Raw genomic sequence first — 27,283 nt, forward strand, 5'->3', positions numbered from 1 at the left:
TTTTTTCTGCGACAAATTCCTTTTCGCTCCAACTGAATTTGATTTTAACAAAGATAACATTTTCATCACTTAAGATAAAATTTTATGCTGTCTCGTTACTCAAATTTTTCTTTCAATTACTCAATTATGTTTTTAAAAAAATAACTAGATTAAATGTCCTATTTTACTCAAATCTGATCCAATTCGTTTATTAAACAAGTTGCAGAAGTCATGTTTGGTTAAGATTAATTTTTTTTTTTTTTTTAGTTTTAGGAGGGAACCTATGTGGAGATTCCACAGAGACGAAGATGTGCGGAAGGTTACAAGCGTACGTGTTTCGTCCAGTGCAAGACTTTAGTGGTCTCGTTCTCATTCATGGCCTCTGAAAGGATTGATCTCCTAATTTTCTTCTGGGTGGAACATTGACTAGTTCCAGCCAACCAGCTTTGCATGAAACTACGGGCTCCACTACATGACAAGTAGCCTAAATTTGGATGGGGCCCACGGGAAGAACGCTGCACTTTGGAAATAGCTTGTTCTTGTAGCGTGGAACTTCTAAATTTTGGAAAACTTTTGTTTAATGGATAGAGTGCATGCGGATGAGGGCCATCCAATTACCGGTGCTTTCTCTTCTCTCTGCCATACAAAGGTAGAAAGAAGATCCAGAATCTCTCCATGCTATACTGTCTGCATAGCAGAATGCTATACAACGCCTGATGGCCGTCATCAAGTGATGAATATCAACAGCGATATGTTATGTATGCCACTCAAAGCTCTAAAAAAACCAATATACCCTTTTCACTTAATTTTTCTCTTCCTCTTCTGTGTCTTCTTCAACCTCTTTTGTGTCTTCTTCATTTTTTTTTTCTTTTTTTTTGCTTTAACATGATGCCTAATATAAAGCCAATGCAATAGATAAAAAATGTATCAGATGCTATTGATTATTATTCTTTTAGCTTCGATTATGTGGAGAATCTGGATGGTAGCATATGGAGGGGGACATCTGGATTGTATGCACAGAGATGTTAACTTTGTGTAGGGACATCTTAATTGTGTGCACAAAGATGTTAACCATTTGGAGAATTACTTAGGTTCTTAATGTTATTATCTTTCTATTTTTTATTTCATTAGCAGGCAAATAAAATCTCCGATTTCAACGTTTGGAAGTAGGAGCGGTATCATCTCATTTTCTTAGCATTTAAATAAATTTTGGGTGCCCAAGGCTGATTCATGGTGATATTTAAATTCGTTTAGAGATCCTCATCTCATACAGCGGAGCGGTATAATACGAGACCATAACCTTTTTTTACATTGAATTTAACTAAATGATCAATATTTAGAATACTTGAGCACTGACCCACCGAGGCAAAGATTTAAGGCTTTAGTTCAAGCCCATCATGCAGGATTCAGCCGACATAACCAAGTATGAGATTGGTAGCTCATCATCTTTTTATTTAATAACTTAGTTTGCAAAATTCATTATCTATAAAAATTTCTAATTTGCATTTCTTGCATTTCATTATACCCATCTTTTTTCCAAAAAATGAATAATGGTTTATCTAACAACAACTAGTGGTCCTCTAAGCACCAAGACGGAGTGTTTCACTTAGTTAGCCCACTAGCATAATTTTTTATGCAAGCATCATGAGTACATGAACATCGTGGGAATTAGAGGACATAGAAGTCTCCATTTGGTCACTGATATGATGGTCTTCTCGTCAACCCATTGTCTCGGCCGAGCTCTCGCCAGCGCAGACAAGTCTCCGTAGTCAGCCGCTGTCGTCCAACAAAGTCTTTTTTTTTTTTTTTTTTTTTGATTTGGAACAAAGTCATTTTCTTCGATGGAAATGTTGAATTAAATTAAATATTTTAAAATTTTGAAAACTAAATTAATCAACGGCCAAGTGGCAAGCATCCAGCGCAAGAGCAAATATGGAAAAATTCTCAAAGAAAGCAAACCATGACAAGTGTCATGCATCCAGCGCAAGAGCAAGCATGGAAAGGCCCCTCGAAGAAGGAAGGAAACGTGGACGGCCAAGATGCAATAAGCCGAAGGATAAAGGAGCACAAGAAGACACGTCATCAATCTGCGGGAGAGGAATTTTCTTCTTTTGACGCGCCTGAGCTTATATAAAGGGCTCTAGGGATCATTTCAAAGTACAATCAAAATTTTCTCTTCTTCCTATTCCAAGAGTCTAGGTAAAAAGAGCTCTAGGGATCATTGGGGAGAAAAGAAATAAAGAAAATTTTTTCTTTCTTCATAATTTTTCTAAGTTTCTTTTGAGGTATCTGCAAGCGTGAACGTGCTCTTCTTTCTTTCCTGGAGGCGCACTGACGGGGAAGACGTGGTTCTGTATTGGGTCGTTGTATCTCTAGGAGATCTATGCCAGCAGACCCGTGCGTGGGGGGTATAAACTTTTCTAGAACAACGCATCAGCGTGCTTCGATCCACAGGCCATCTTCTCTCTCTTTCTTCATTTTATTATTATATTGTCAAGTTAATTATTTACTAGTTTATTCTTCTTATTTATTGTTTTTGAATATTAGAAATATTTCATTTATCAATTATATTTGTGCATCTAGGCTAACAATTCAGAAAAGTTTATGTACTGTTAGCACTAGATTTTAGATTGCAATATTTATTAAATATTTTGCTGCATAATTATAAATTGTTCTATTTTAGCAGTTACACATTTATGCTAGCTTTACTTTAGTACTTAATTTTTCAAACAAAATATTAGATTGCTTAACCTCCAAGAGGTTTATTAATACCTCCATTTGGACTCCTTATGGAGTAATTTCCAGATTCCATTCAAACGAAAATTCGGAAATTGGTTAATTCATAGGAGCTAGCTTAATATTGCACTTAGGATAAAATTGAACGATATCTAGTGAAATTATCTATTGAATAACGGTGTCTAAGAAAAGCTTGTCAAAAAGGCATACGTGCCTAAGAAAGGCTAGTACTTAAGTGAGCCAAGTACTCCACCACCGATCTGGAGCTGATCTGGCTGTTATTCTTTGGATTTTTCAATTAGACATCTAAAGTTCAAATTAGATATCAGTGCAATAATTTGACATAAACTTTTCCATTTTCACATGTGTCAAAATTGTGTTAAACTACAAATTAATGGCTTCCCACACATCTAAAATCTTAGCGCTAAATCTGAAAAGTTTGATGGTCAAAACTTTAAAAGGTGGCGGAATCAAATACGGTTCTTGCTTACCACCCAAGGCTTGATTTCAGCCATTGGTGAGAGTACAACTAAAGTCAATAATGGGCCTAACCCATTTGCTCTCCTTCCCCATTTGATTTTCAGCATGTGCCCTGCATGGGAGAAGTTTGAATTTGAATTTGAATTTCACCTCATGCGGCTGATTAGGAAGTAGTTTCAATTATCCCGCCAACAAGCTATGGATGGCACATGAGTCTTAAGTCTACATACGGAAGCCATAGGCCCTTTGTGAGGATACATCTTTGATCATTGTATTTACTTTTTAATGCACTTGAACTTAATTCCAAAATTAGAATTTAAAAATAATGACAAATGTGAGATATGTGTAGAGGCCAAATTACTAAAAGATCTTTCCACTCTGTAAGTAGAGATTCTGATCTTCTTAAACTCATACATAGTGATATATGTGACTCAAAAAGAACCTCAAGGGGTAGAAACAAATATTTTATGACTTTCATAAATGATCTTTCTAAATACTGTCACCTTTATCTTATCAAAGCTAAAAATGAGGTCTTAAATAAATTCAAAGTCTATAAAGCAGAAGCTAAAAAACCAACTAGATAAAAAGATTAAAATCTTAAGATCTGATAGAGGAGGTGAATATACCTCATTTGAGCTGATCCAATTCTGTGAAGAACATGGGATAATTCATGAAGTGACAGCTCCTTATTCATCCCAATCTAATGGAGTAGCTGAGAGAAATAATAGAACCTTAATGGATATGGTTAACTCTATGTTAATTAGTTCAGGAGCACCAGAAAAATCTTTGGGGGGAAGCACTAGTAACTACATCTTATATCTTGAATAGAATTCCATTCAAACATAATGATAAAACTTCATATGAAATCTGCAAACATAGAAAACCTAACTTAAAATACTTAAAAGTGTGGGGGTGCTTAGCTAAAGTAAATATTCCAGAAAATAAAAGAAAGAAAATTGGACCCAAAATAGTCGATGCAATATTTATAGGATATGCAATTGAGAGTAATGCTAATAGATTTTTAGTGTTTAACTCTCAAATATATGAAATTAATAACAACACCATAATGGAAGCAAGAGATGCAATCTACTTTGAAAGTATATTTCCCTTTAAAACAAGGATAAATGAACAAATAAATATCAATAATAATTTAGGAACTAGTTCTAGCGGAACCAGATTTACAGAAGAAGAAGAAGAAGAAACTGAACCTAAAATAAGTAAAATAACTAGAGTTGAAAAGAACTTTGGAGAAGATTACTACACATTCCTAATAGAAGACTCTCCTACTTCTTTAGAGGATGCCTTGAAATCTCTAGATGTCCCCTTCTGGAAAGAAGCAATAGATAATGAAATGCAATCCATAATCCAAAACCACACTTGGAAATTGGCAGATCTACCCCCAGGAAGTAAACCCATAGGGTGTAAATGAATCTTTAAGAAGAAACTTAGGCCAGATGGAACTGTAGACAAATATAAGGCTAGGTTAGTAGCCAAAGGTTTTACTCAAAAATATGGGATTGACTTCTTTGATGTTTATGCCCCTGTAGCTAGAATCACTACCATTAGGATTCTTGTTGCCTTGGCTTCCATTCATAAGCTGGTTATACATCAAATGGATGTTAAAACCGCTTTCTTGAATGGGAACCTAGATGAAGAGATCTACATGAACCAACCCGAAGGTTTTCTTGTCCCAGGTCAAGAGAAAAAGGTATGTAGGTTGATTAGATCTCTTTATGGTCTAAAATAAACCCCCAAACAATGGCACCTTAAATTTGATGAAATAATCCTAACTAATGGATTTAAAATTAATAACACAGATGAATGTGTATATTATAAAAAGAAGAATAACAAAATTATAATCTTATGTTTATATGTAGATGATATCCTAATTTTTGGAACAGACTTAGAAATTATTAATGAAGTAAAACAATTTTTATCTCTAAAATTTGACATGAAAGATTTAGGAAAAGCAGACCTAATCCTTAATACTAAAATCATGAGGAATGAAAATGGAATAACTTTGTCCCAAAGCCACTATGTGGAGAAAATTCTTAAAAAGTTTTACTACTATGATTGTCATCCTGTATCTACTCCTTATAATCCATCTCTTCATCTAAAGAAGAACTTAGGTGATCCAGTCAATCAAAGCTTGTATGCCCAGATCATTGGTTCTTTAGGATTTCTTGCAAATTATACAGACCTGATATTGCATACTCTGTGAACCGACTGAGTAGATATACTCACAATCCTAATAATGATCATTGGACTGCTCTAGAAAGAATTCTCAGGTACCTTAAGGGTACCATATCTCTAGGATTACACTATTATGGTTATCCTGCTGTTCTGGAAGGCTATAGTGATGCCAACTGGATCAGTGATACAATTGACACCAAATCCACCACTGGTTTTGTCTTCCTTTTAGGAGGTGCAGCTGTATTATGGAAGTCTACCAAACAAACTGTAGTGGCTAGGAGCACCATGGAATCTGAAATGATTGCCCTAGATACCACTAGCATTGAGGCCGAGTGGCTTAGAGATCTACTGATAGATTTACCTCTTAAGACTTCACCATTACCTTCTATATCTATTCATTGTGACTGCAGATCTGCTATAGATAAATGCAATCAAGAAAATGCAAATGTGAAAATGAATAGGCACTTGAAAGTGCGCCATAAATCATTGAGATATAAATTAAAGAATAACTTTGTTGCACTAAATTTTGTAAGATCCGAAAGAAATCTAGCTGATCAGCTTACCAAAGGATTATCTAGAATAGTGGTTCTAGAGTTGTCGAGGGGGATGGGGCTAAGCCCATAAATAAAGTCACCACGGTAGTAACCCAACCTGAAAAAGTTCAATGGGTAGAAACAAGCTAGATAGGTGACTAATGAGGAGCACTATTTATTTTTTCTATCCCTAGGGCAACAGTGCTCATAAAAAGCAAGAGTTAGGTTGTGTTTTTACTCTTAATGAATCCGAGACCCATGAGGCAGGGTACCTACTTGCTCGTACCCTTTTTAGGATTCACCTATATGCGTGTAGTCGTAAGGCCGCGACTGTGGAAAGTGGGTTGTTCTTTAATAACACACATGAAGAGATACCTGCGCATGGCCGTAAAGCGCAAACCCGCTTCGAGCATGTTCACGCTATATTATGTGTGCTGTTGATGAAATCTGAGCCATGGACCAAGGTTTAAGGCATAGTCTACCTTGGCTCTACAGAGGTAATCAATTGTCACTAAGTGAAGGTTCAAACCGAAAGGTATCTGCACCTATTACATAATATAAGATACTCAGCATTTTATTTTGTTTTTTTTAATTTTATTTTGATTTTAATTTTTTAAATATTTAATTTATGTGGGGGATTGTTGAATTAAATTAAATATTTTAAAATTTTGAAAACTAAATTAGTCAACGGCCAAGTAGCAAGCATCCAGCGCAAGAGCAAATATTGAAAAATTCTAAAAGAAAGCAAACCATGACAAGTGTCATGCATCCAACGCAAGAGCAAGCATGGAAAGGCCCCTCGAAGAAGGAAGGAAACGTGGACGGCCAAGATGCAATAAGCCGAAGGATAAAGGAGCACAAGAAGACACGTCATCAATCTGCGGAAGAGGAATTTTCTTCTTTTGACGCGCCTGAGCCTATATAAAGGGCTCTAGGGATCATTTCAAAGTACAATCAAAATTTTCTCTTCTCCCTATTCCAAGAGTCTAGATAAAAAGGCTCTAGGGATCGTTGAGGAGAAAAGAAATAAAGAAAATTTTTCTTTTCTTCATAATTTTTCTAAGTTTCTTTTGAGGTATCTGCAAGCGTGAACGTGCTCTTCTTTCTTCCCTGGAAGCGCACTGACGGGGAAAACGTGGTTCTGTATTGGGTCGTCGTATCTCTAGGAGATCTGTGCCAGCAGATCCGTGCGTGGGGGGTATAAACTTTCCTGAAACAACGCATCAGCGTGCTTCGATCCACAGGCCATCTTCTCTCTCTTTCTTCATTTTATTATTATATTGTCAAGTTAATTATTTACTAGTTTATTCTTCTTATTTATTGTTTTTGAATATTAGAAATATTTCATTTATTAATTATATTTGTGCATCTAGGCTAACAGGAAATACCAAGCACATGCGACGTTCAAAGTCATGTTGGTGACTGTACCACCTACTCGGGCATTCCTCGATCGTATTGGATCTCTTAAAATACATGTAGGTAGCGTGTATTTTTTTTTTTAAAACGGTTGCTCACACAGTTCTTGCATTAATACAGCCAACAATCATGAGAAAAAAAATAGCGAATCGAAGAGAATGAACAACTACATAACTTTTCCATAGGACCTCTTTTGAGTGCCGAGCAACAAAGGAGGTAATCTAGTTTGCGGTCTTGTTTGCCTTCCGGTACACATGAGCGGCCTGAAAGGAGCCACAATTTCTCACTAGCTTGCGAATATTATAGAGCAACGAATATCCATGTCCATACCTATGCTTGTTCCATATCCACTCGGTCACCAATATAGAGTATCCTTTAAGGCAAATGCTATCCGCACTCAAAATACGTCCTGCATTTATGATACCCTCATATGCAGCTCTCAACTCAGCCTCAATAGACCAATTACATGTTTTTCCAAGATGCTTTCAGCAAAAACAGTAACCATTTTAATACGTCAGATTTTTGGTGAGAACTCACATATTCAAACTTTTCTTTTAAGCCTATAAGCTTAATTCAAGAAGTTTGGAGCTCAGACCACAGACCATATTAAAGTCTCTCGTACATCGTCAAGGCAAGATAAACAAAATAGGTAGTTGAGTGATTGCAACACCAACCTACTCCATTGTCGGTCATAATAATAAGCAAACACACCATTCTACACAAATATTTGAAGTCCTCATAATAAAAACTAGCAAGCAAAGGGATGATCCCAATGATCCATGGTTTACATGATGGAACAAACGTTGGGATTCGAATAAATATTGGGATCCTCGTACACTACCACGGGCGGAGCTGGCGGGTAACCATACCATGCAGAGTTAGGCTCGACCTTTGGTTCTTTTGATTCTTCTTCATCTTTCTTCACTTCCGCCACTTTAACTATGACAGAATGGCCTATCTTCTTCCTCAAAATGCCTGTCAAGATAACAGGATCGACTTCTCCAACAACAACCAACTGGTTCTTCTCCCCATCGACCTTAACAGAATCAACGCCTGTCGTATTAAAAAGAAATAAATTGTATCAGTTGCAGCTCGGCATCTTGAGAGTCCATATATTTGCGACATGATAGTAATAATTATATATGTTTTTATTTGATTTCTAATTTATATATTCAGCAAAGATGAGTCTCAAGAATCTGGTAATCTACCACCTGCTGATGCAGCCAACTGCATGGCCTTGCTCCGGGACTTCTCGCTGTGCATCTGCACGTTGATCACCATCTCCTTCTGCAAACACAAAATATATGCATGTATATATCACCATGTAAGAATTGCTATCAGCTGACGAAACTAAATTCAATTTTAGCGATTAACTGTGGCATGGTGTTGAGTTGATCCAATAGCAAACAAAGAGAAGTGCATATACCCTAAGAAAATAGTACTGCCATTCGACAAGCAGTATGTTTTCATATATGTGGCATCAGAATAAAAATATAAAGAAAAAAGGCGAGTTGGCCGTACGTACCTTCATGGTTTTTCTAGTTCTTTGTCGAAGGGTATGGAAGGATCGGTCTTGGTGCTGAACAGATGAGAAGTTAACTCTGATAGAGGGAGAGAGATGAGAGGAGGTCTCTTTAAATAGGAGCTTGTTGGGCTTTTTTTTTTTTTGGTAGTATGGTTATTGCGCATTCAAGAAGGAAAGGTCTTCCAAGAATCTTCAAATCTTCCACCAACTCTAGAAAGCCATAAAATTCCAGCAATTCGTTTCCTACAAATTTGAACGCCGCGGTTTCTGGACCAAGTCGTGGTGAATCAATGGCATCAACTGCAGCTGAGGTCCCCCCACCGCATGGTAAGTTCGTTTCTTCTTTTTTTTTTGATAAATAGGGGAAAAATTACATTATTTTACTGTAAATACATCCATGGAAATCACAAAATAAGATATTCAAAAATTTAGACAATAAAATAGCTGTAGAATTTTATAAAATAGTTTCTATATGATTTGCTACATAACATGTCATTGAATCTCCTACACAGCACAAAAGAAAACAAATTACTTGTCATTTACAAACAATATTAATTGTAGAATAGAATGAGAATTAGCCTCTAGAGAAAGTGAAGTTAATAACCATTTGATAATTGCAGTAGATGAGTAGAATCTCTTATATATAAAATATGTGAAGTCCTCGATATCTATCCCTTCTAAGCTGCATACAGCTCCAATTAGAGCTGTTGAATTAAAAACTCGAACTCCACCTATAGCTAGTAGAATACTATTAGGACTTCTGATTATAAACTTTGCTCCACCAAAAATACCTCTCTCATATAGGCTATTGTCGAAGTTAATTTTAAGAAAGCAAAAGATGGTGGCTCCTAAGAAAAATAAATAAGCTAAGAGGACCAGAATTTACAAAGGAAGGGTCAAGAGCCATAACTTATTCTTACTATCAATGGATCCTCCAAATTCTTGAGGATGAGTGGATATTCTAAAAAGAATCATTCTAATACTCTATTTCTTACTTCAAAAATACATTTATTTCTAGCCAAGGAAGTCATCGGTGGATGGTGTAGAAATAATGTCTGAATCATGAAGAGGGGCCAATTTTTACGCACGTGATGCCACTCTTTAAACAGTAAGTTTCTTTCAACGTAACTCCAGCAAGGCACCATCAGACCCGTTTGAACACAAAAAACCTTAAGTTTCATTTTTTATGGCCCTTGGAGAATACGTATACATTAGAAAAATTAAACTTGACTTACCATAAAAAAAAAAAAAAAAGACAACTTGACCTGCCAACAAAAAAGAAAAAGAAAAAGGCTTGACTAGACTTTTTAGAGGTAGGAAAGGACAAGCCCTTAGAGGTCTTCTCTTTGGTAGCTTTGGTAGCCGTCCAATTGAGAAATTGTACGAAAGGAAAATGCCAGGCGTCAATATTTCTTTCGTTGCTGCCAATACGACAATGAACGCGTCTCTCGGCTCTCTAAAACTGAGAAATTATGTCCTTCACCGGCCACCGCATGCGCCATGTCCAGAAGACACGGTCTTATAATGTTGACCGTATAGGATATAATTTTTTTCTGAAATTGCCCAAAACTCAACCCATATTATATCAAACCCTTTGTGTTCACCGGAAAAAACATTGCACGTATATTTTTTTTATGAAAAAATAAATAATAATAATAACAGTTAAACATAATTTGAATTATACTTTTTGTATAAATAAAAATTATTTTTTAAAAAATACTAATTATTAAATTACATTTTATATAAATTTTAAAATATATCGATTTTTTTTTTCAACAGCCTGGATTTTGAAGTGGTCATTGCATCATTTAATGGTCGATGTCAGGATACAGGTGAATCATTATTTGATATAAAAAGTACAATGCGAATCCTCAATAAATGCACACTTTATTACAATCAAAAAAAATATCTCAAGGCAAAATCTGACTAATATATTTAATATTTTACCATGAGATGCTGTAGCAAAATCTTCTTTTCCTTACTGCATTCCTTATTCCTATTCTATGTATTTTACCTCTTCTTAATAAAATTTAGGTGACTAATCCAGGTTCCTGTCTCCTTAGTCTCTATTTTCATTGCTATGTATATCAAAATGCACATACATACATATACGCACATTATGTGTGTGTATATGATGGGGGGCGCCCACAATAAGACGGCCACCCAATTTTGGCCCAATAGACACTAATGCCAGCCAGACGGAACTTCGGTCCGGCCCAGAACCAGCCCAACCTCGGACCTCTTCGAAAGCTTCTTCAACCTCGGATACTCGCACGACCAAGTTTGGGGCGCCTTCTACGATCACTGACTCGCCCCTACTAAGCTCGGGGCACCCTCTCCAATGATACGTTCCGACTCTTGAGCCCGGGATGCTCCGCCGAGCGCACCTCGGAACCCGGGATGCTAGGCAAACCTCATCACCCGTCTGGTCGTCCTCACCAAATGTATGATGCGATCTCTTAACGAGCTCAGCCCTACCAACGGCCGCACCCACATGCGGGCCTACGCCCTCCTACGTGGTCATACATAGTGACGCCACCACACCGTGCTTTGCTTGTTGGCCCACGACAGCCAAGGACAGCACGGTGCTACTCCGGCCATACCCTGCTACGATTGTCAACACCTTACCGTTCCCAAGAACGGACTGCACCGCACGTCATCGGCAAGCTCTAGCTACATGCCACTCCCTCTCATGATAAGGAGGGGCAATACCTCCGCCATCTGGACATCTTCATAGGGACTATAAATAGCCCCGACAGGTAACACTTAAAGGACTTTTTGGCTGGACTAATTGAGTTACACACTAACTTGATCGTCGGAGGGACCTCACCGAATACACCGGTGAGGCTTTATACAGGTATATCGCCGACCGCGGGAGGTGGCTCTCATCCTCTTCCTCCACACTCCGGCGTCCCCCCTGACTCCTCTGGTGTGGTCACCCTCGAGCCAGATTTGAACCACAATAATATATATATATATATATATATATATATATATATATATATATACATATGTACATATGTATATATATATATACATATGTACGTATGTGTATATATATATATACACATATGTACGTATGTGTATATATATATATATATACATATGTACGTATGTATATATGTATGTATACATATGTATACATATATATATATATATGTATGTATGTATGTATGTATGTATGTATGTATGTATACATATGTACTTGCCCTAGGATCATGGTCTCCCAAGCATGGACCACGCCAGGACTAAGATAAACTAATTCATGTAAATCAAACCAAAATTAATTTTTAAAGTGGATGCATCTTTTGGGGATATAAACCAAGATATTTTTTCAAAAAAAGCGGTAACATTTTAGTTTCCAGCCCACCGGCCAACAATTAGTATACACGGCATAACGGCGTAAGAACAAGTCAAAAACTTTGCCCATGAATTCTACCAAAAACAATAACATCAAAGTCAAAAGCTCGCCCGCTATTTTTGTACCTAGGTTTACTTGACTTAAAGACTCAAACGTGAATGAGAATTTTAGAATTTTTTTTTTAATATTTTTGTATTATTACTCTTCGTAGGTAATGCGGTGATCGTTTACCAATATTTTCCTATATCGACGATGTTAGCGAACAAAGGAACGACCGGATCTTCGGAGACATTGATAAAATTAGAATGATACAGGGAAGATTAGCATGCCCTTACGCAAAGATGACACGCATAAATCGAAAAATAATCTAAATTTTTTAAACCAAAAAAATAAAAAAAGGAGCGACCAAGAACTGCCAAAATTGTATGTGATTTTTATAAGACTCCGAGTCACTCATACCCACTCAACCTGGTCCTGCCGAGTCTAAGCCCAGACGCGTTCATATGGACTTGTAAATAACCAAATTGACTATGAACGTGATAGAGTACGAGACTTATAATTTAGCTCCAATAGAATGGTTCAACTACCGCTTGGAATTGGGGTCAATTGGAGCCAACAGCCCTGTCGGTTATTAAACAAAGCAACCCAATTAAACACGGTGATGTGCCCTTTCAGGAGACCTGAGGCCTTTTTAATTTGCTGAAAATTTTTTTCTCACTAAAATATTTTTTAATTAATAAAAAATAGTATATTTTAGAATGATTTATATTTAATTGAATATTTATTTTTTAAAAAAATATTATAAAATATTAATTTTAATTTTAATAAAAAAATCTTATCCGGCTGGATGGGGTGATAAACTTGAGGCCATTTTAGCCAGGACTACAGGAGCAATGGACCCGTTTATGGACAACATTGACTTGCGGTCAATCTTGCTTTTGAAAGAATCAAACTCTTTTTAACCAAAGGAAGAAGAGACATCACTGTCCTTTTGTAAAAGTGGAATTCTACTTTACCAAAGCCATAATTGATTAGAAAGACTTTCCCTTGAAACCTACGGTCTTTTAAAATATGAACCAATGAACCAAGTATCCGGCCTTCAAATATTCTTCACGCCTTTAAAAAAAAAAAAATCAGCCTCCAATTGTCATTTGTAATCTTATTATTATAGGTCCTTGGTTTTAATTTAAATTTTTTTGCACCGGGAGTTATGTTGATGATAAAAAATACGAAAATATGATGACCAAAAAGCGACCTAACTACGTTCTTGCTTCTTCTTTTTTTTTTTTGAGAACTAAATAAGTTCTTATTAATTAAAGTTTAAAACTCAAATATTTTTACGCAATTGGCTGGCGTTTATTATTTCTTAAATAATTACTTTACGTTAATAAAGAGGTAGCAAGAGTGACCTAACTACGTTTCTTGTCAACTCTTAGTAGATTGCCGGTGACGGTGGACACGGCGAGGATAGCTGGCCTCAGGGTCAGAGATCTGATGGAGCCGGAGGGAGGACGATGGAGAGAGGAGCTGATTCAGGAGGTGTTTGGGGCGCAGTTGGCAGAGATGGTCCTGGCTCTACCTATTCTTGCCCGAGATAGGCCAGACAGACTAGTCTGGGTGCCTACAGGGAGGTCGCAGGTGCGCGCCAGGGATATTCATCAGTTGATGAGCCGAGAGCCAGGCCGGCAGATAGAGGGGGGATGGATTTGGAGGATGCGGATTCATCCGCGTGTGGCGCTCTTCATTTGGAAGGTAGCATGGGGTTGCTTACCGACCAGGAGCTTGTTAGCATGGCGTGGGATGAGGATCACTCAGGGTTGCGAGGTGTGCATAGATACTGAGGAGACTATTGATCATGTTCTACTGCAGTGTCCTAGAGCCAGGGAGATTTGGAGGAGATCACCGGACCTATTGCCCCACTCAGTCGAGTCGGTACAGGATTTGATTCATTGGTTGAGGGTCTCTATGCGAAGACCTAGTACTGCTGATGCAGGGATTCGCTGGGCATATTTGGCTTATTATATTTGGTTGGATAGGAATGCTGGCTTGTTTGAGGGTAGGAGGTTACCACCGAGGATGGTGGTGGACAGAGCGATACGTTATGCGAGGGAGATCACCACAGTTGCTGCGAGGTTCTCTTCTGGGATGGCCGGAGACATCTCGGGTACTCCTTTTGCTGTTACAGTGCCCAGGTTTGCCCTTGTTTCTTGGGTACCCCCACCCTCCGGTTATCTCAAGGTGAACTTCGATGATAGTATGTCGGCGGACGGAGTGTCCGGAGGCGTTGGCTTTGTGATCAGAGATCATCTCGGGAGGATGATAGCAGTTGGTGGCCGTTGTACGCCGGGACATACTGCTGTTGGAACGGAGCTGCGGGCAGCTTGGGAAGGGATATCCTTTGCTAGGCAGATATTGGGTGCTGAGCGTCTATGTCTTGAGGGGGACTCCTCTGTGGTGATTGACTGGGTGCGAGGACTGACAGATATCGTGATGGCCATCCTCTTATCCGCGACACTCGTAGGTTGGCTCAGGAGTTTTTAAGAAAAAATCATATTGTGAGGAAATTAGTTGAAATATTCAACAGAGGAGTTGCTGTTGTGCCATCAAGATCTTCGACTACAGCCAACAACCATCTTCAAAGCTTCTGATCTATATTTATTATTTCATTTACTTTGAAGCTTCGTTTACATAGTTGCAGCATTTATTACATATTTTTAAACTCTGTTGTAACAGTTTTATTTGCTCTAAAATTGATAATGGTTCTTCCAAACCTTAATTGGAAGTTGTTGAATCAGAAGATTCAACAAGGTTTAAGGTTTCAATTGGTGAGCCTGTGAAAACCAGCTAGATTGTTTGTGAGCCCCAAAAAACAAATGTGTAAACATTTTGGTTGGTGAGCCTGTGAAAACCAGCTGGATTATTTGTGAGCCCAGAAAACAAACGGATTAAGGTTGTGGTTGGTGATCCTGAAAAAATTGACTGAATTCGTTGTGATTCCAAAAAAACAGCGAGTTGGGTTATGAGCTCGAAAAACAACCATAGTGTAATCAGAGTGGTTATAGTAAAATTTTCAGGAGTCTTGAAGAGTGGATGTAGGTGTGGGTTACACCAAACCACTATAAGTTTTCTTGTCTCAGGCACTGCGGGCCGCGTGTACGAATCGGAAGTTGGAGGCTTACGTTCTAGCCTCAGAGGTCTGGCCCATCTCTCATTTACTCTTTGCCGATGATTGTCTTTTTTTGGCCAGGGCAGGGGTAACGGATACTCAGGTCCTTAGGGGCGTGCTAGCGGATTATTGTGCAGCATCATGGTCGAGAATAAACCTCCAGAAGTCAACCATCTCCTTCAGCCCTAGCACGGAGCGCAGGGTTAGACAAGAGATTCAGAGGATTCTGGAGATGCCAGAGTAGGACGAGACTTGGAGCTACCTAAGTGTACCCATCACGGGTAGGAGGTTGAGGGTGGCTGAGTGCTCTGGTCTGATGCCGCATGTGCAGAGCCGACTGGAGGGATGGAGGACGTCGTCTCTCTCTCTATAATGGGCAGATTAACGCTGATTAGATTGGTGCTAGGCTCCATGCCGGTTTACCTCATGGCAAACATGGTGGTACCGAAGACAGTGCTGATAAGGATCGAGCAACTAATTCGGAGCTTTTGTGGGGGTCGTATAGAGGGGGACATAGGATGCATTTAGTGGCGTAGGAGAGTGTCTGGCTACCCTTGAGTGAGGGCGGCCTTGGGGTGTTTTCTCTCCTAGAGAGGCATGAGGCGCTCTTTGCCCGACATGCAGTTCAGTTTAATGCTGGAGACACAGAAATTCTGGAGTCAGATTATGACAGCTAAATATGGCTGGGCAAGCCCTAAGGGGGTGGCCCAGAGTGGGCGCAAATGTTCCTTCATGTGGCAAGAGGCACTTGCCTATTATTTTGGCAAACACTAGATGGTTGATCGGTGATGGGCGAAGCATCGATATGGCCGGCGACCCGTGGGTGGATGCCCTCCCTTTGAGGCTCTAGCTGACTACGGTTAATGTAGAGACGGTGAAGGGACTGTGGGTATGCGATCTCCTCAACCCTAGTGGGGCAACATGACACGATGCCAGGTTGGGTCAAGTTTTTGGAGTACATCTTGCTGAGAGGGTCTGGTCTCTTCCGGTACCGGGGTGTGCAGGACCATATATCCGGATTTGGAGCACATCATGTTGAACCAGCGTCAGGGTGGTGGATCTCTTCCGCATGTTCCAGTGGGAGCATGAGCCAGGGCCGGAGTGTGTTTGGATCTGGTGCTTGGGCCTTTACCCGAGGGTAGCACTATTCTTATGGAAGGTGGCTGGGATTGGCATCCAACGAGAGCAGTACTCAGCGGACGAGTTTTGAGAATTTCTTCAGAGTGCGGGGTGTGCGATGTTGACGAGACGGTGGACCATGTGCTGTTTAGTACACATGGACGAGGATGACTTGGCAGTTGGCAGAAATTCTATGGGTGGCTTGGAGTTAAAGGGACCAGTTCTTACAAACCATCCGTCGGTGGTCGAGCAACCCACTGACATGCTAGGAGGTTGTTAGAGCGACTTGCACAATATAACAGATCTGGCTGGTAAAGAATGCTCAAACTTTTGGTGAGCACAACATGTCACCGAGGCTCGTAGCGGAGAGCTCCCGGGGGCAGGCAGCGGAGATTAGTCATGTTTCCATCTCAGAAGCGCCATTGACAGCTCGAGATATCTGGAGTTTCCATTCTGCCTAGGCAGCACTCCGTATGGTGTTTTTCACCTAGAAGCCTCCACCCAAGCTTCCTCAAGGTCAACTTTGATGGGTGTGTTTTGGATGGAGGCACGAGGAGAGGTACGGGTTTCGTCATCAGGGATCCGAACTTTAGGGTAGTAGCAGCGGAAGACTGTCAGTTATTCGACATCATGATATTCGGTGCGGAGTTGAAGGCTGCCTGGGTGGGCCTTCAACATGCTCGGCGAGTGCTATTAGCTAGTTCAGTCATCCTGGAGGGTAACTCGGTCACAGTCATTAGTAGAATCCAGAGGGGTCCGAGGGATGCCGACTGCGACCATCCCTTGCTTCAAGATATATGGATGATGATGCAGGATGGAGAGGCTGTCCAGGCTAAGTATGTATTTAGAGAAGCCAACGGGGTTGATGGTCGCCAATGTGGCCAGCTATGCTGTTAGCACCTTATCGACTGGGGATGGGGAGCTGCCTCGAGAGCTCCGCGACATTCTATTTTCTGATTTTATTAGGTGCATTTATACACGTATTGTATGAACTACCTGTCTTAGCCAAAAAAAAAAAAAAAAAAAAGAAAGAATCAACCCTCGGATTCAGATTTCGGGTCGGATTCCATAGCCCAAAATCCGAATCCAACCTTCTTATTCTTCCCCAAGCCACCGACCCAAAAAGAGGAGAAGGGGCCAAAACGGGCCAAAATCGCCCAAACGGTAGTGGCGACTGCCGCCTCCTCCCCAAACCGCGTCGACGGCCTCTCCGGCCATATGGGAGGCGCAGGAGAACCGACGAGAAGGAGAAGACCCCCCCCCCCCCCCCCCCTTTCTTCTTTCACGGCGGCGCGGCCGCTAGCCGGACGGCGTGGCCCTTGCGGCCTCCAGTGGCTTCTCGGGCCACCACATGAGAGGAAGGGACGGCGGTGGAAGCCTGAACGCCGCCATCCTTCATCTTCATCCCTCCTTTTTTTTCTTTCCTTCGCCGTCGGTGGCCATGGCAGCCACGGTGGGACGCAGCCGCTGCGACTCGCCGGGGCGGCGGGACGCAGCCGCTGCGACTCGCCGGGGCGGCGGGCCGCAACCGCTGCTGGGGAGGCCATGGAGGCGGCGGCCATGGCTGCCTCCTCTTGTTTTCTAAGCATGGCAGCGGGCTGAAGGGATGGGTTTTGTTTGTTTATGAGCCGGAGGGCGGCTCTAATATAGCATAAATATTTTTTACTAACCTTTGGTCATTATTAAATTAAACATAATCAAGCACATGCACCAACGACAGACAGAAAAGAAGAAGAGACCTACAGGAGAGAGGAAGAGGAGGGGAGATTCGGAGCTTCCAACCTATGTAGGACTTGAGTACCTTAGGTGATGGATTTACAGACTATTTATAATGCTATGTTAGGGATTCGGATCTTTATCTTTAAGGTTTATCTCTAATTAGTTTCCATCCATCACAGGAACTACATGATAAGATAAATTCTGAATAATTTCTAATCAGATTGGATTAAATCACCATTTAAACGAGGTTGTGTTTATTCTGATGTGGGTAAACTTGATCAGGTGAGCCAGTCTCCTAAAAGCAAGAGACATGCTAACATCTTGTACGTCGTCAAGGCAAGATCAACAAAATAGGTAGTTGAGTGGTTGCAACACCAACCTACTCCATTGTCTGTCATAATAATAAGCAAACACAGCATTCTACACAAATATTTGAAGTCCTCATAATAAAAACTAGCAAGCAAAGGGATGATCCCAATGATCCATGGTTTACAGGATGGAACAAACGTTGGGGTTCGAATAATTACAGGGATCCTCGTACACTACCACGGGCGGAGCGGGCGTGTAACCATAGCATGCAAAGTTAGGCTCGACCTTAGTTTCTTTTGATTTCGCTTCATCATCTTTCTTCACGTCCGCCACTTTAACTATGTCAGAATGGCCTATCTTCTTCCTCAAAATGGCTGTCAAGATAACAGGATCGACTTCTCCAACAACAACCAACTGGTTCTTCTCCCCATCTACCTTAACAGAATCAACGCCTGTCGTATTAAAAAGAAAAAAATTGTATCAGTTGCAGCTCGGCATCTTGAGAGTCCATATATTTGCGACATGATAGTAATAATTGTATATGTTTTTATTTGATTTCTGATTTATATATTCAGCAAAGATGAGCCTCAAGAATCTGGTAATCTACCACCTGCTGATGCAGCCAACTGCATGGCCTTGCTCCGGGACTTCTCGTTGTGCATCTGCACGTTGATCACCCATCTCCTTCTGCAAACACAAAATATATGCATGTATATATCACCATGTAAGAATTGCTATCAGCTGACGAAACTAAAATCAATTTTAGCGATTAACTGTGGCATGGTGTTGAGTTGATCCAATAGCAAACAAAGAGAAGTGCATATACCCTAAGAAAATAGTACTGCCATTCGACAAGCAGTATGTTTTCATATATGTGGCATCAGAATAAAAATATAAAGAAAAAAGGCAAGTTGGCCGTACGTACCTTCATGTTTTTTCTAGTTCTTTGTCGAAGGGTATGGAAGGATCGGTCTTGATGCTGAACAGATGAGAAGTTAACTCTGATAGAGGGAGAGAGATGACAGGAGGTCTCTTTAAATAGGAGCTTGTTGGGCTTTTTTTTTTTTTTTTTTTGGTAGCACGGTTATTGCGCATTCAAGAAGGAAAGGTCTTCCAAGAATCTTCAAATCTTCCACCAACTCCAGTAATCCGCTGCAGCTGAGGTCCCCCCCCACCGCATGGTAAGTTCATTTCTTCTTTTTTGGTAAATAGGGAAAAAAATAACATTATTTTACTATAAATACATCCATGGAAATTATAAAATAAGATATTCAAAAAATTGGATGGTAAAGTAGCCGTAGAATTTTATAAAATAGTTTTCTGTATGGTTTGCTATATAAGATGTCATCGAATTAGCTTCTCTGTAAATATGAGATGCTTCAAAAGAAAACAAATTGCTTGTCATCTACCAACAATCTTGTAGAATAGAATGAGAATTAGCCTCTAGAGAAGGTGAAGCTAAGAACCATTTGATAATTGCAGTAAATGAGTAGAATTTCCTTATATATAACTATATGAGGTTCTCAATATCTGTGTAGCATACGTCAATCTCTTCTAAGCTACATACAATTCCACTTAGAACTGTTAAATGAAAAACTCGAACTCCACCTGTAGCTAGTAGAACACTATTAAGACTTCTGATTATAAAATTTGTTCCACTAAAAACACCTCTCTCATATAGGCTATTGCCAAAGTTGATTTTGAAAGAAAAAAAAGTGGTGGCTCGTAAGAAAAATAAATAACCTGAGATGACTAGAATCTACAAAGGAAGACCCACAATTTATTCCTACCATCAGAGGATCCTCCAAATTTTTGAGCATGAGCGAATATTCTCAAAAGAATTATTCTAGCACTTTATTTCGTACTTCAAAAATATATTTATTCTTGGCCAAGAAAATCATCAGTGGATAGTGCAGAAATAATGTCTGAACCTTGAAAAGAGGCTAATTTCAAGACTTAACTAGACTTTTTAGAGGTTCCCTTTGGTAGCTGTCCAATTAAAAAATTGTACGAAAGAAAAATGCAAGGCGTCAGTACTTCGTTCATTGCTGCCAATACGGCAATGAACGAGCTTGTGTTCATCTTAAAAAAGCGTTGCGGGTATATCTTTTGCATAATAATAATAATAATAATAATAATAATAATAATAATAATAATAATAATAATAATAATAATAATAATAATAATAACAACAATGGTTAAAAAAAAATTTGAATTGTACTTTTTTAAATAAAAAATTATTTTTTAGAATACTAATTATTAAATTGCATCACATCAATTTTTTTCACGTCACTTCGCATGAAGTGATCATTGCATCATTTAATGGTCGATGCATGATGCAGGTGAATCATTATTTTGCATAAAAGGTACAATTCGTACCTTTTATTAAAGTTAGGGTGATGTAGTAGCACACTTTAATAAAAGGTACAATTCGAACCTTTTAAAAAAAATATCTCAAGGCAAAATCTGACTAATATATTTAATTTTTAACATGAGATGCTGTAGCAGATATTTTAACTGAGTCTAGACCATCAATCTCTCTCCTCTTTGGCCAAACAGCTGAGACGATATTTATCTACTACTTTAAATTCTTCTTACCTTCTTTGAAATCTTCTTTTCCTTATTGCATTCCTTATCCCTATTCTATGTATTTTACCCCTTCTTAATAAAATTTTGGTGACTAATCCATGTTCCTAGCTCCTTAGTCTCCATTTTCATTACTATATATATCAAAACACACATGCATACATATATACATACACACACATACGTATATAGGTAGTTGCCCCAAGACCATGGTCTCCAAAGCATGGGCCATGCCGGGACTAAGATAAACTAATTCATGTAAATCAAACCAAAATTAATTTTTAAAGTGGATGCATCTTATGGGGATATGAACCAAGACATTTTTTCAAAAAAAGTTACAATATTTTAGCTACCAACTCATCCGCGAGGGCCAACAATTAGTATACACGGCATAAGAACAAGTCAAAAGCTTTGCCCATGAATTCTACAAAAAAAAAAAAAAAATCAAAGTCAAAAGCTCGCCTGCTATTTTTATACCTAGGTTTACTTGACTTGAAGACTCAAACATGAATGAATATAAATACACGTGAATGAGAATTTTAGAAAAAAATATTTTTTAGAAGAAAACAGAATTGATTACTAATTAATCTCACTTAAAAATGGTCATTACTCTTCATAGGTGATGCGGTGATCGTTTACCAATATTCTCCTATATCGACGATGTTAGCGAACAAAGGAACGACCGTCTCTTCGGAGACATCGATAAAATTGGAACGATACAGGGAAAATTAGCATGCCTTACACAAAAATGATACGCATAAATCGAGAAATGATCTAAATTTTTTTAACCAAAAAAGAAAGGATTTGTATAAAAAAAGGATGGGCAAAATTGTATGTGATTTTTATAAGACTCCGGGTCACTCATAACAACTCAACCTGGTCCTGCCGAGCCTAAGCCAAGACGCGTTCATATGGACTTGTAAATAACCAAATTGACTGTGAACGTGATAGAGTACGAGCCTTATAATTTAGCTCCACTTGATGGTTCAACTACTGCTTGGACTTAGAGCCAACAGCCCTCTCGGTTATTAAACAAACCAACCCAATTAGACGCGGTGATGTGCCCTTCTAGGAGAATTGAGGCCTTTATAGTTTGCTGAAATCTTTTTTCTCACTAAAATATTTTTTAATTAATAAAAAAATTATATTTTAGAATGATTTATATTTAATTAAATATTTATTTTTTAAAAAAATTATTATAAAATATTTATTATAATTTTAATAAAAAATATTATCCGGACAGGGTGATAAACTTGAGGCCATTTTAGCCAGGACTACAGGAGCAATGGGACCCGTTTATGGATAACATTGACTTGGGGTCAATCTTGCTTTTGAAAGAATTCAAACTCTTTTTAACCAAAGGAAGAAGAGACATCACTGTCCTTTTTATAAAGTGGAATTCTACTTTACCAAAATAAGCCATAATTGATGAGAAGGCCGTTCCCTTGAAACCCTACGGTTTTCTCAAATATGAACCAGCATCCAGCCTTCAAATATTCTTCACTCCTTTGAAAAAAAAAAAATCAGCCTCCAATTGTCATTTGTAATCTTATTATTATAGGTCTTTGGTTTTAATTTATTTATTTTTGCACTGGGAGTTATGTTGATGATAAAAAATAAAAAATTATGATGACGAGGAAGCGACCTAACTACGTTCTTGCTTCTTTTTTTTTTTGAGAACTAAATAAGTTCTTGTTAATTAAAGTTTAAAACTCGAATATTTTTACGCAATTGGCTGGCGTTTATTATTTCTTAAACAACTTACTTTACGCTAAAGAGGTAGCAAGAGTGGGCTCAACTCTTAAAGAAAGCACCGGAAAAAGATGTTTGAAGGTGCAAATTCCGAAAGGAATGAGAGGTGCATCGAGAAAGCGAAATAAAGCCCATGCATCGGTACTTCTTGGTGAAATTAAAAACATTTGTTGTCCACTAGTGCAGATTGAGAATTTAGGAAAGTGAGAGAGGAACGCAGTTAAATGGATCAAAAACACCTCTTAGGTCAATGAGTCAACTTATTTTAAATACCGTGCCGCCTCTTAGGTCAATGATTCAGGAGAAATTATACTCCATACTATATGGACCACATAATAGTGCACCACACCAATCATGCATCTCAGATTCTGCAGACTATTCATCATGTCGTCATTGGGAATTGCCGTCCATATATATTCTAGCAGGATTATGTTGAACTATTTGTGTGTATGTATGTATATACATACATACATGCATATGCATATATATATATACACACATACATGTGGGGTACTTGGGTTTAGTTAGTGTTGGACTTTGAATTTTCTCTCATAGCACTTCTAAGGGTAAATGATCAAGCAAAAGAAGTTTAAAGGGGAAGAAAAATTAAATTATCTAACTTCTGAAAACTTGGTTAGTATCAACCTAAAAAATTTTCAGTACTTAAAATCAGCTTTCAGATGAAATTTCTTTATACCGGTTGTTTAGGTTTCTATGATCGGCAAGCTCTCAATTTCTCAATCCTGCCTTTTTTTCTATATTATTATAATAATATTTTATAAAAAATATAAATAATTTATTTTTCATAAAACTTATTTTCAATTTTCATAACAGATTTGTGGAGGGCAACCAGACGACATCTTCGTAAAACTTATTCCTTTTAAGTTTTATGTAAACTTATTTTAGGGAAACTCCCTCATCAAACAAGATCATAGATTATTTCTTAAGACAAGGTGGTTGTGAAACCGGACAACACCTAAATGAAGGTGGGAAAGATAAATTCATGGAAAAATTAAACCAAATAAGATACCTGCCGAACATACCTAACCAATCTGACTAGATTTCTAGTTGATAAGGTTATGATCAAGATAAAACAACTCTAGTGGACCCACAAGGCCAGAACAAAGAGATTATTTAAATTAAACAATTATCGGAGCCAAATTATAGACCTCTCTCAGAAGCAAACCCTCATGAGCAGGGTGCCAACCACTGGACGCAAAATCTTGTTGGTCATTAACTATACAAGTTAGTCAAATTTGTCTCCTACCTAATTATCTCTATAATTGCCTAATAGAATACATTATGGTATAAACTCATTGTGCTTCTTTCTTATTTGTTATGGACCGGGCGGTCAAAGACCCAGAGAAACAAAACTAAATAGAACAAAATTGGCACAACCCACAGTATCATATTGAATTGAGGGAAAATCTAACTTCGATTACAAGGTCTTTTGTTCCTCACAATGCTGATCAGCTTGATATTTGTTTTATAAACAAAATGGCATAGAAATAAAAATGACAAGGCCATTATATACACCTAAATCTATGGAGAACACGCAAGTTGGGTTGGTTTTCGGGCTACGCCCGAAAGAGAGCTGACCGGATTTGTGCTTAGAGCCTATTTATTTTTCGGGAAGCCGTTGCGGATATGTCTTTCGCACGAAACAAAAAAAAAAAAAGTAATAGTTAGGAAATAATTTGAATTGTACCTTTTGCAGCAAGAAAAAATTGATTTTTTTTTTTTTTTACAACGCCAATTACTGAATCACATCTCAAATAGATATCAAAGCACCTCCAATTTTTCTTTCATCAGCCGCATGGATCTTGAAGTTTGTATCATATAATGGTTGATGTTATGATGCAGGTGAATCATTATTTTGCGATACAATCCGAACTCTTTAGTGAATGAGTGGTGATGTGGCAGCACACTTTATTACAATCTAGAAAAATATCTCGAGGCAAAAACAGACTAGTATAATTAATATTTTAACATGAGATGCTTTAACAGAAATTTCAACTAAGTCCAGACCATCAATCTCTCTCCTCTCCTCAGTAATCTCACTTAAAAATAGTCATTATTCTTCATAGGTGATGCGGTGATGGTGAGCGAACAAGGGAGCAATCAAGAACTGCCAAAATTGTGTGTGATTTTTCGTAGTACTGATGCAATATACGACTTCGAGTCACTCATACGCGAGTCTAAGCCAAGACGCGTTCATATGGACTTGTAAATAGAGTACGAGCCTCATAATTTAGCTCCACTTGATGGTTCAGCTACTGCTTGGAATTGGGGTCAATTGGCCCTGTCGGTTATTAAACAAGCCAACCCAATTAGACGCGGTGATGTGCCCTTCTAGTTCTAGGAGAATTGAGGCCTTTATAGTCAGGATTCAAGGAGCGATGGGAGTCTACGTCAACCCGTGCTGAACACGTTGATGGGTAATGTTGACTTGGCGTCAATCCCGTTTTTAAAAGAATCAACTCTATTCGTACCAAATAAACGAAGAGAAAGGGTCACCCCATCTTTTTCCTTGAGAATTTTTTTAAGTTTATAGAAAAAAAAAAATTCCCGCTGAAGTATTTTTTTAATTAATGATGAAAAAATAATATATTCAAAGTGACTTATATTTGATTGAATATTTATCTTTTAAAAAAATATTATAAAATATTAATTATATTTTTAATTAAAAAATCTTATCGAGCTACACACAGCAATAAATTTGAGACCCTTTTAGCAGGATTCTATTTTATTGCTAAATGTTTATTTGTTGATAACTTTTACTATTCTTGTCACCAAATATAGACTATTTAATGATAAAGAGTGTTTTGTTACCACTTCTTCATTGTGTAAATTTATGATAAAATAGTTTCTCATTGCTAATTATTTATATAATTTTTAGTGATAATAATATATCATTGTTAGATATATGTTTACTGGCAGCATATCAAGTTTTATTGGAGAATACAAAATACTTGGCGGTCAACTAACTTTTGTCATCTATATTTCATTTTATAACTTTTATGATAAAACAGTTTTTACTACTAATTATTTATAATTTATTTTTATGAAGAGCGATAAATTAATTTAATTTATTGTAAAATATTTTAAATTTTTTGATGATGATAATATTTTTGACTAAATATTTATTTGTTAGAGATATAAAAGATTTTGTTGCGAAATATAGGTTATTTGCACTGATTAGGTTTCACCGTGCTTTTTGTATGATTCTATTACTGATTACTTATGGATTTTTTTGGATGAATTAGTTTCATCAATGGTATCGAATTTTACTTTTTTTTTTTCTGTGACAAATTCCTTTTCGTTCCAATTGAATCTGATTTTAACAAAGATAACATTTTCGTCACTTAAGATAAAATTTTATGTTGTCTCGTTACTCAAATTTTTCTTTCAATTACTCAATTATGTTTTTAAAAAAATAACTAGATTAAATGTTCTATTTTACTCAAATCTGATCCAATTCGTTTATATGCAAGACTTTAGTGGTCTCGTTCTCATTCATGACCTCTGAAAGGATTGATCCCCTAATTTTCTTCTGGATGGAACATTGACTAGCTCCAGCCAACCAGCTTTGCATGAAACTACGTACGGGCTTCACTACATGACAAGTAGCCCAAATTTGGATGGGGCCCATGCGGATAAGGGTATCCATGGCGGCGGGAAGAACGTAGGACTTTGGAAATGGCTTGTTCTTAAACTTTTGTTTAATGGATAGAGTGCATGTGGATGAGGGCCATCCAATTATCGGTGCTCTCTTCTCTCTGCCATACAAAGGTAGAAAGAAGATCTAGATGGTATATTTTCAAATATGAAAATACATCAAGAAGATCTTGGATTATCATGTTAATCACAATCAATGCGGAATATAAAACTATATAGACATACCTGTATCCATTGCTAAAATCTGTCCTTGCTTTTAGAGAGAAAGGGTCACCCTAACAATGTTCCTCAAGAGTGTCTCACGATGGTTAGAGGCACAAATTATATTGTAGGTTTGAACCCTAGAGTCTCTCATTTCTTTTATAGGTCTCCCACCATCAAGAAGACCAAAGGACTCTTTTAATAGGTTTTCTACCAGCAAGAAAACCAAAAGGCTCTTACGAGCAAGAAAACCAAAAGATTCTTTTAATAGGTTTTCTACCCATAAATACAATTGGACTAGTAATGACCCATAATCCTTTAATTGGGTATTATAGGGTGTGTGGGACACTTTAATAGAATATTAATTTATAATATTCTTACATTCTCCCACTTGACCCATACACCATAAAACAAAATAAAACATTCTTTGTAATTTGAAAATACTTCAATTTTTTTTTTAAACGACTATTATGGGTTATGACATTAAAATCATACACGTGCACGTTTTTCATTAGAAAACCTTTCTAGTC

General features: G+C 38.0%; 2 protein-coding genes and 2 non-coding genes across 5 annotated transcripts; 2 read left to right on the top strand and 2 right to left on the bottom strand.

Moving 5' to 3' along the window:
- Nucleotides 1-7,790: 7,790 nt before the first annotated feature.
- LOC148700694 (heavy metal-associated isoprenylated plant protein 47-like) lies at nucleotides 7,791-19,613 on the bottom strand. 2 transcript variants are annotated; one of them, XM_088707086.1, is made up of 3 exons: nucleotides 19,462-19,613; nucleotides 8,549-8,624; nucleotides 7,791-8,390 (listed from the first exon to the last, which is right to left on the bottom strand). In XM_088707086.1, exons 1-3 carry the CDS (start codon nucleotides 19,465-19,467, stop codon nucleotides 8,122-8,124), a joined length of 351 nt encoding a protein of 116 aa, XP_088563212.1. In that variant the 5' UTR covers nucleotides 19,468-19,613; the 3' UTR covers nucleotides 7,791-8,121. The 2 variants fall into 2 exon arrangements, with proteins under 2 accessions (XP_088563212.1, XP_088563213.1); XM_088707087.1 differs by lacking the exon at nucleotides 19,462-19,613 and adding an exon at nucleotides 8,863-9,367.
- On the top strand, nucleotides 12,503-12,600 carry LOC113463658 (U6 spliceosomal RNA). Its single transcript, XR_005513575.2, has one exon. It is a non-coding gene; the product is annotated as a U6 spliceosomal RNA (small nuclear RNA).
- On the bottom strand, nucleotides 18,364-19,364 carry LOC103721256 (heavy metal-associated isoprenylated plant protein 39-like). The gene is made up of 2 exons (XM_008811386.6): nucleotides 19,147-19,364; nucleotides 18,364-18,988 (listed from the first exon to the last, which is right to left on the bottom strand). The coding sequence occupies exons 1-2, from the start codon at nucleotides 19,244-19,246 to the stop codon at nucleotides 18,717-18,719; spliced, it is 372 nt and encodes a 123-aa protein (XP_008809608.3). The 5' UTR covers nucleotides 19,247-19,364; the 3' UTR covers nucleotides 18,364-18,716.
- Nucleotides 19,614-21,806: 2,193 nt separating the features above from the next.
- Nucleotides 21,807-21,906, top strand: LOC113461929 (U6 spliceosomal RNA). The gene has a single exon (XR_003384188.3). It is a non-coding gene; the product is annotated as a U6 spliceosomal RNA (small nuclear RNA).
- Nucleotides 21,907-27,283: the final 5,377 nt, after the last annotated feature.

The sequence above is a fragment of the Phoenix dactylifera genome, chromosome 11 (genome assembly GCF_051530095.1).
Source record: "Phoenix dactylifera cultivar Ajwa chromosome 11, Ajwa_hap1_PhDact_Kaust_v1.1, whole genome shotgun sequence".
In the NCBI taxonomy this organism is placed as follows: domain Eukaryota; kingdom Viridiplantae; phylum Streptophyta; class Magnoliopsida; order Arecales; family Arecaceae; genus Phoenix; species Phoenix dactylifera.

Excerpts from the sequence above, each read along its gene's own strand:
- LOC103721256 (XM_008811386.6), bottom strand. The coding sequence starts at position 19,246 with ATGCATATATTTTGTGTTTGCAGAAGGAGATGGGTGATCAACGTGCAG. Across the intron at positions 18,989-19,146 it reads GCAGTTGGCTGCATCAGCAG|GCGTTGATTCTGTTAAGGTA; the intron begins GTGGTAGATTAC and ends TTAATACGACAG.
- LOC148700694 (XM_088707086.1), bottom strand. Across the intron at positions 8,391-8,548 it reads GCAGTTGGCTGCATCAGCAG|GCGTTGATTCTGTTAAGGTC; the intron begins GTGGTAGATTAC and ends TTAATACGACAG.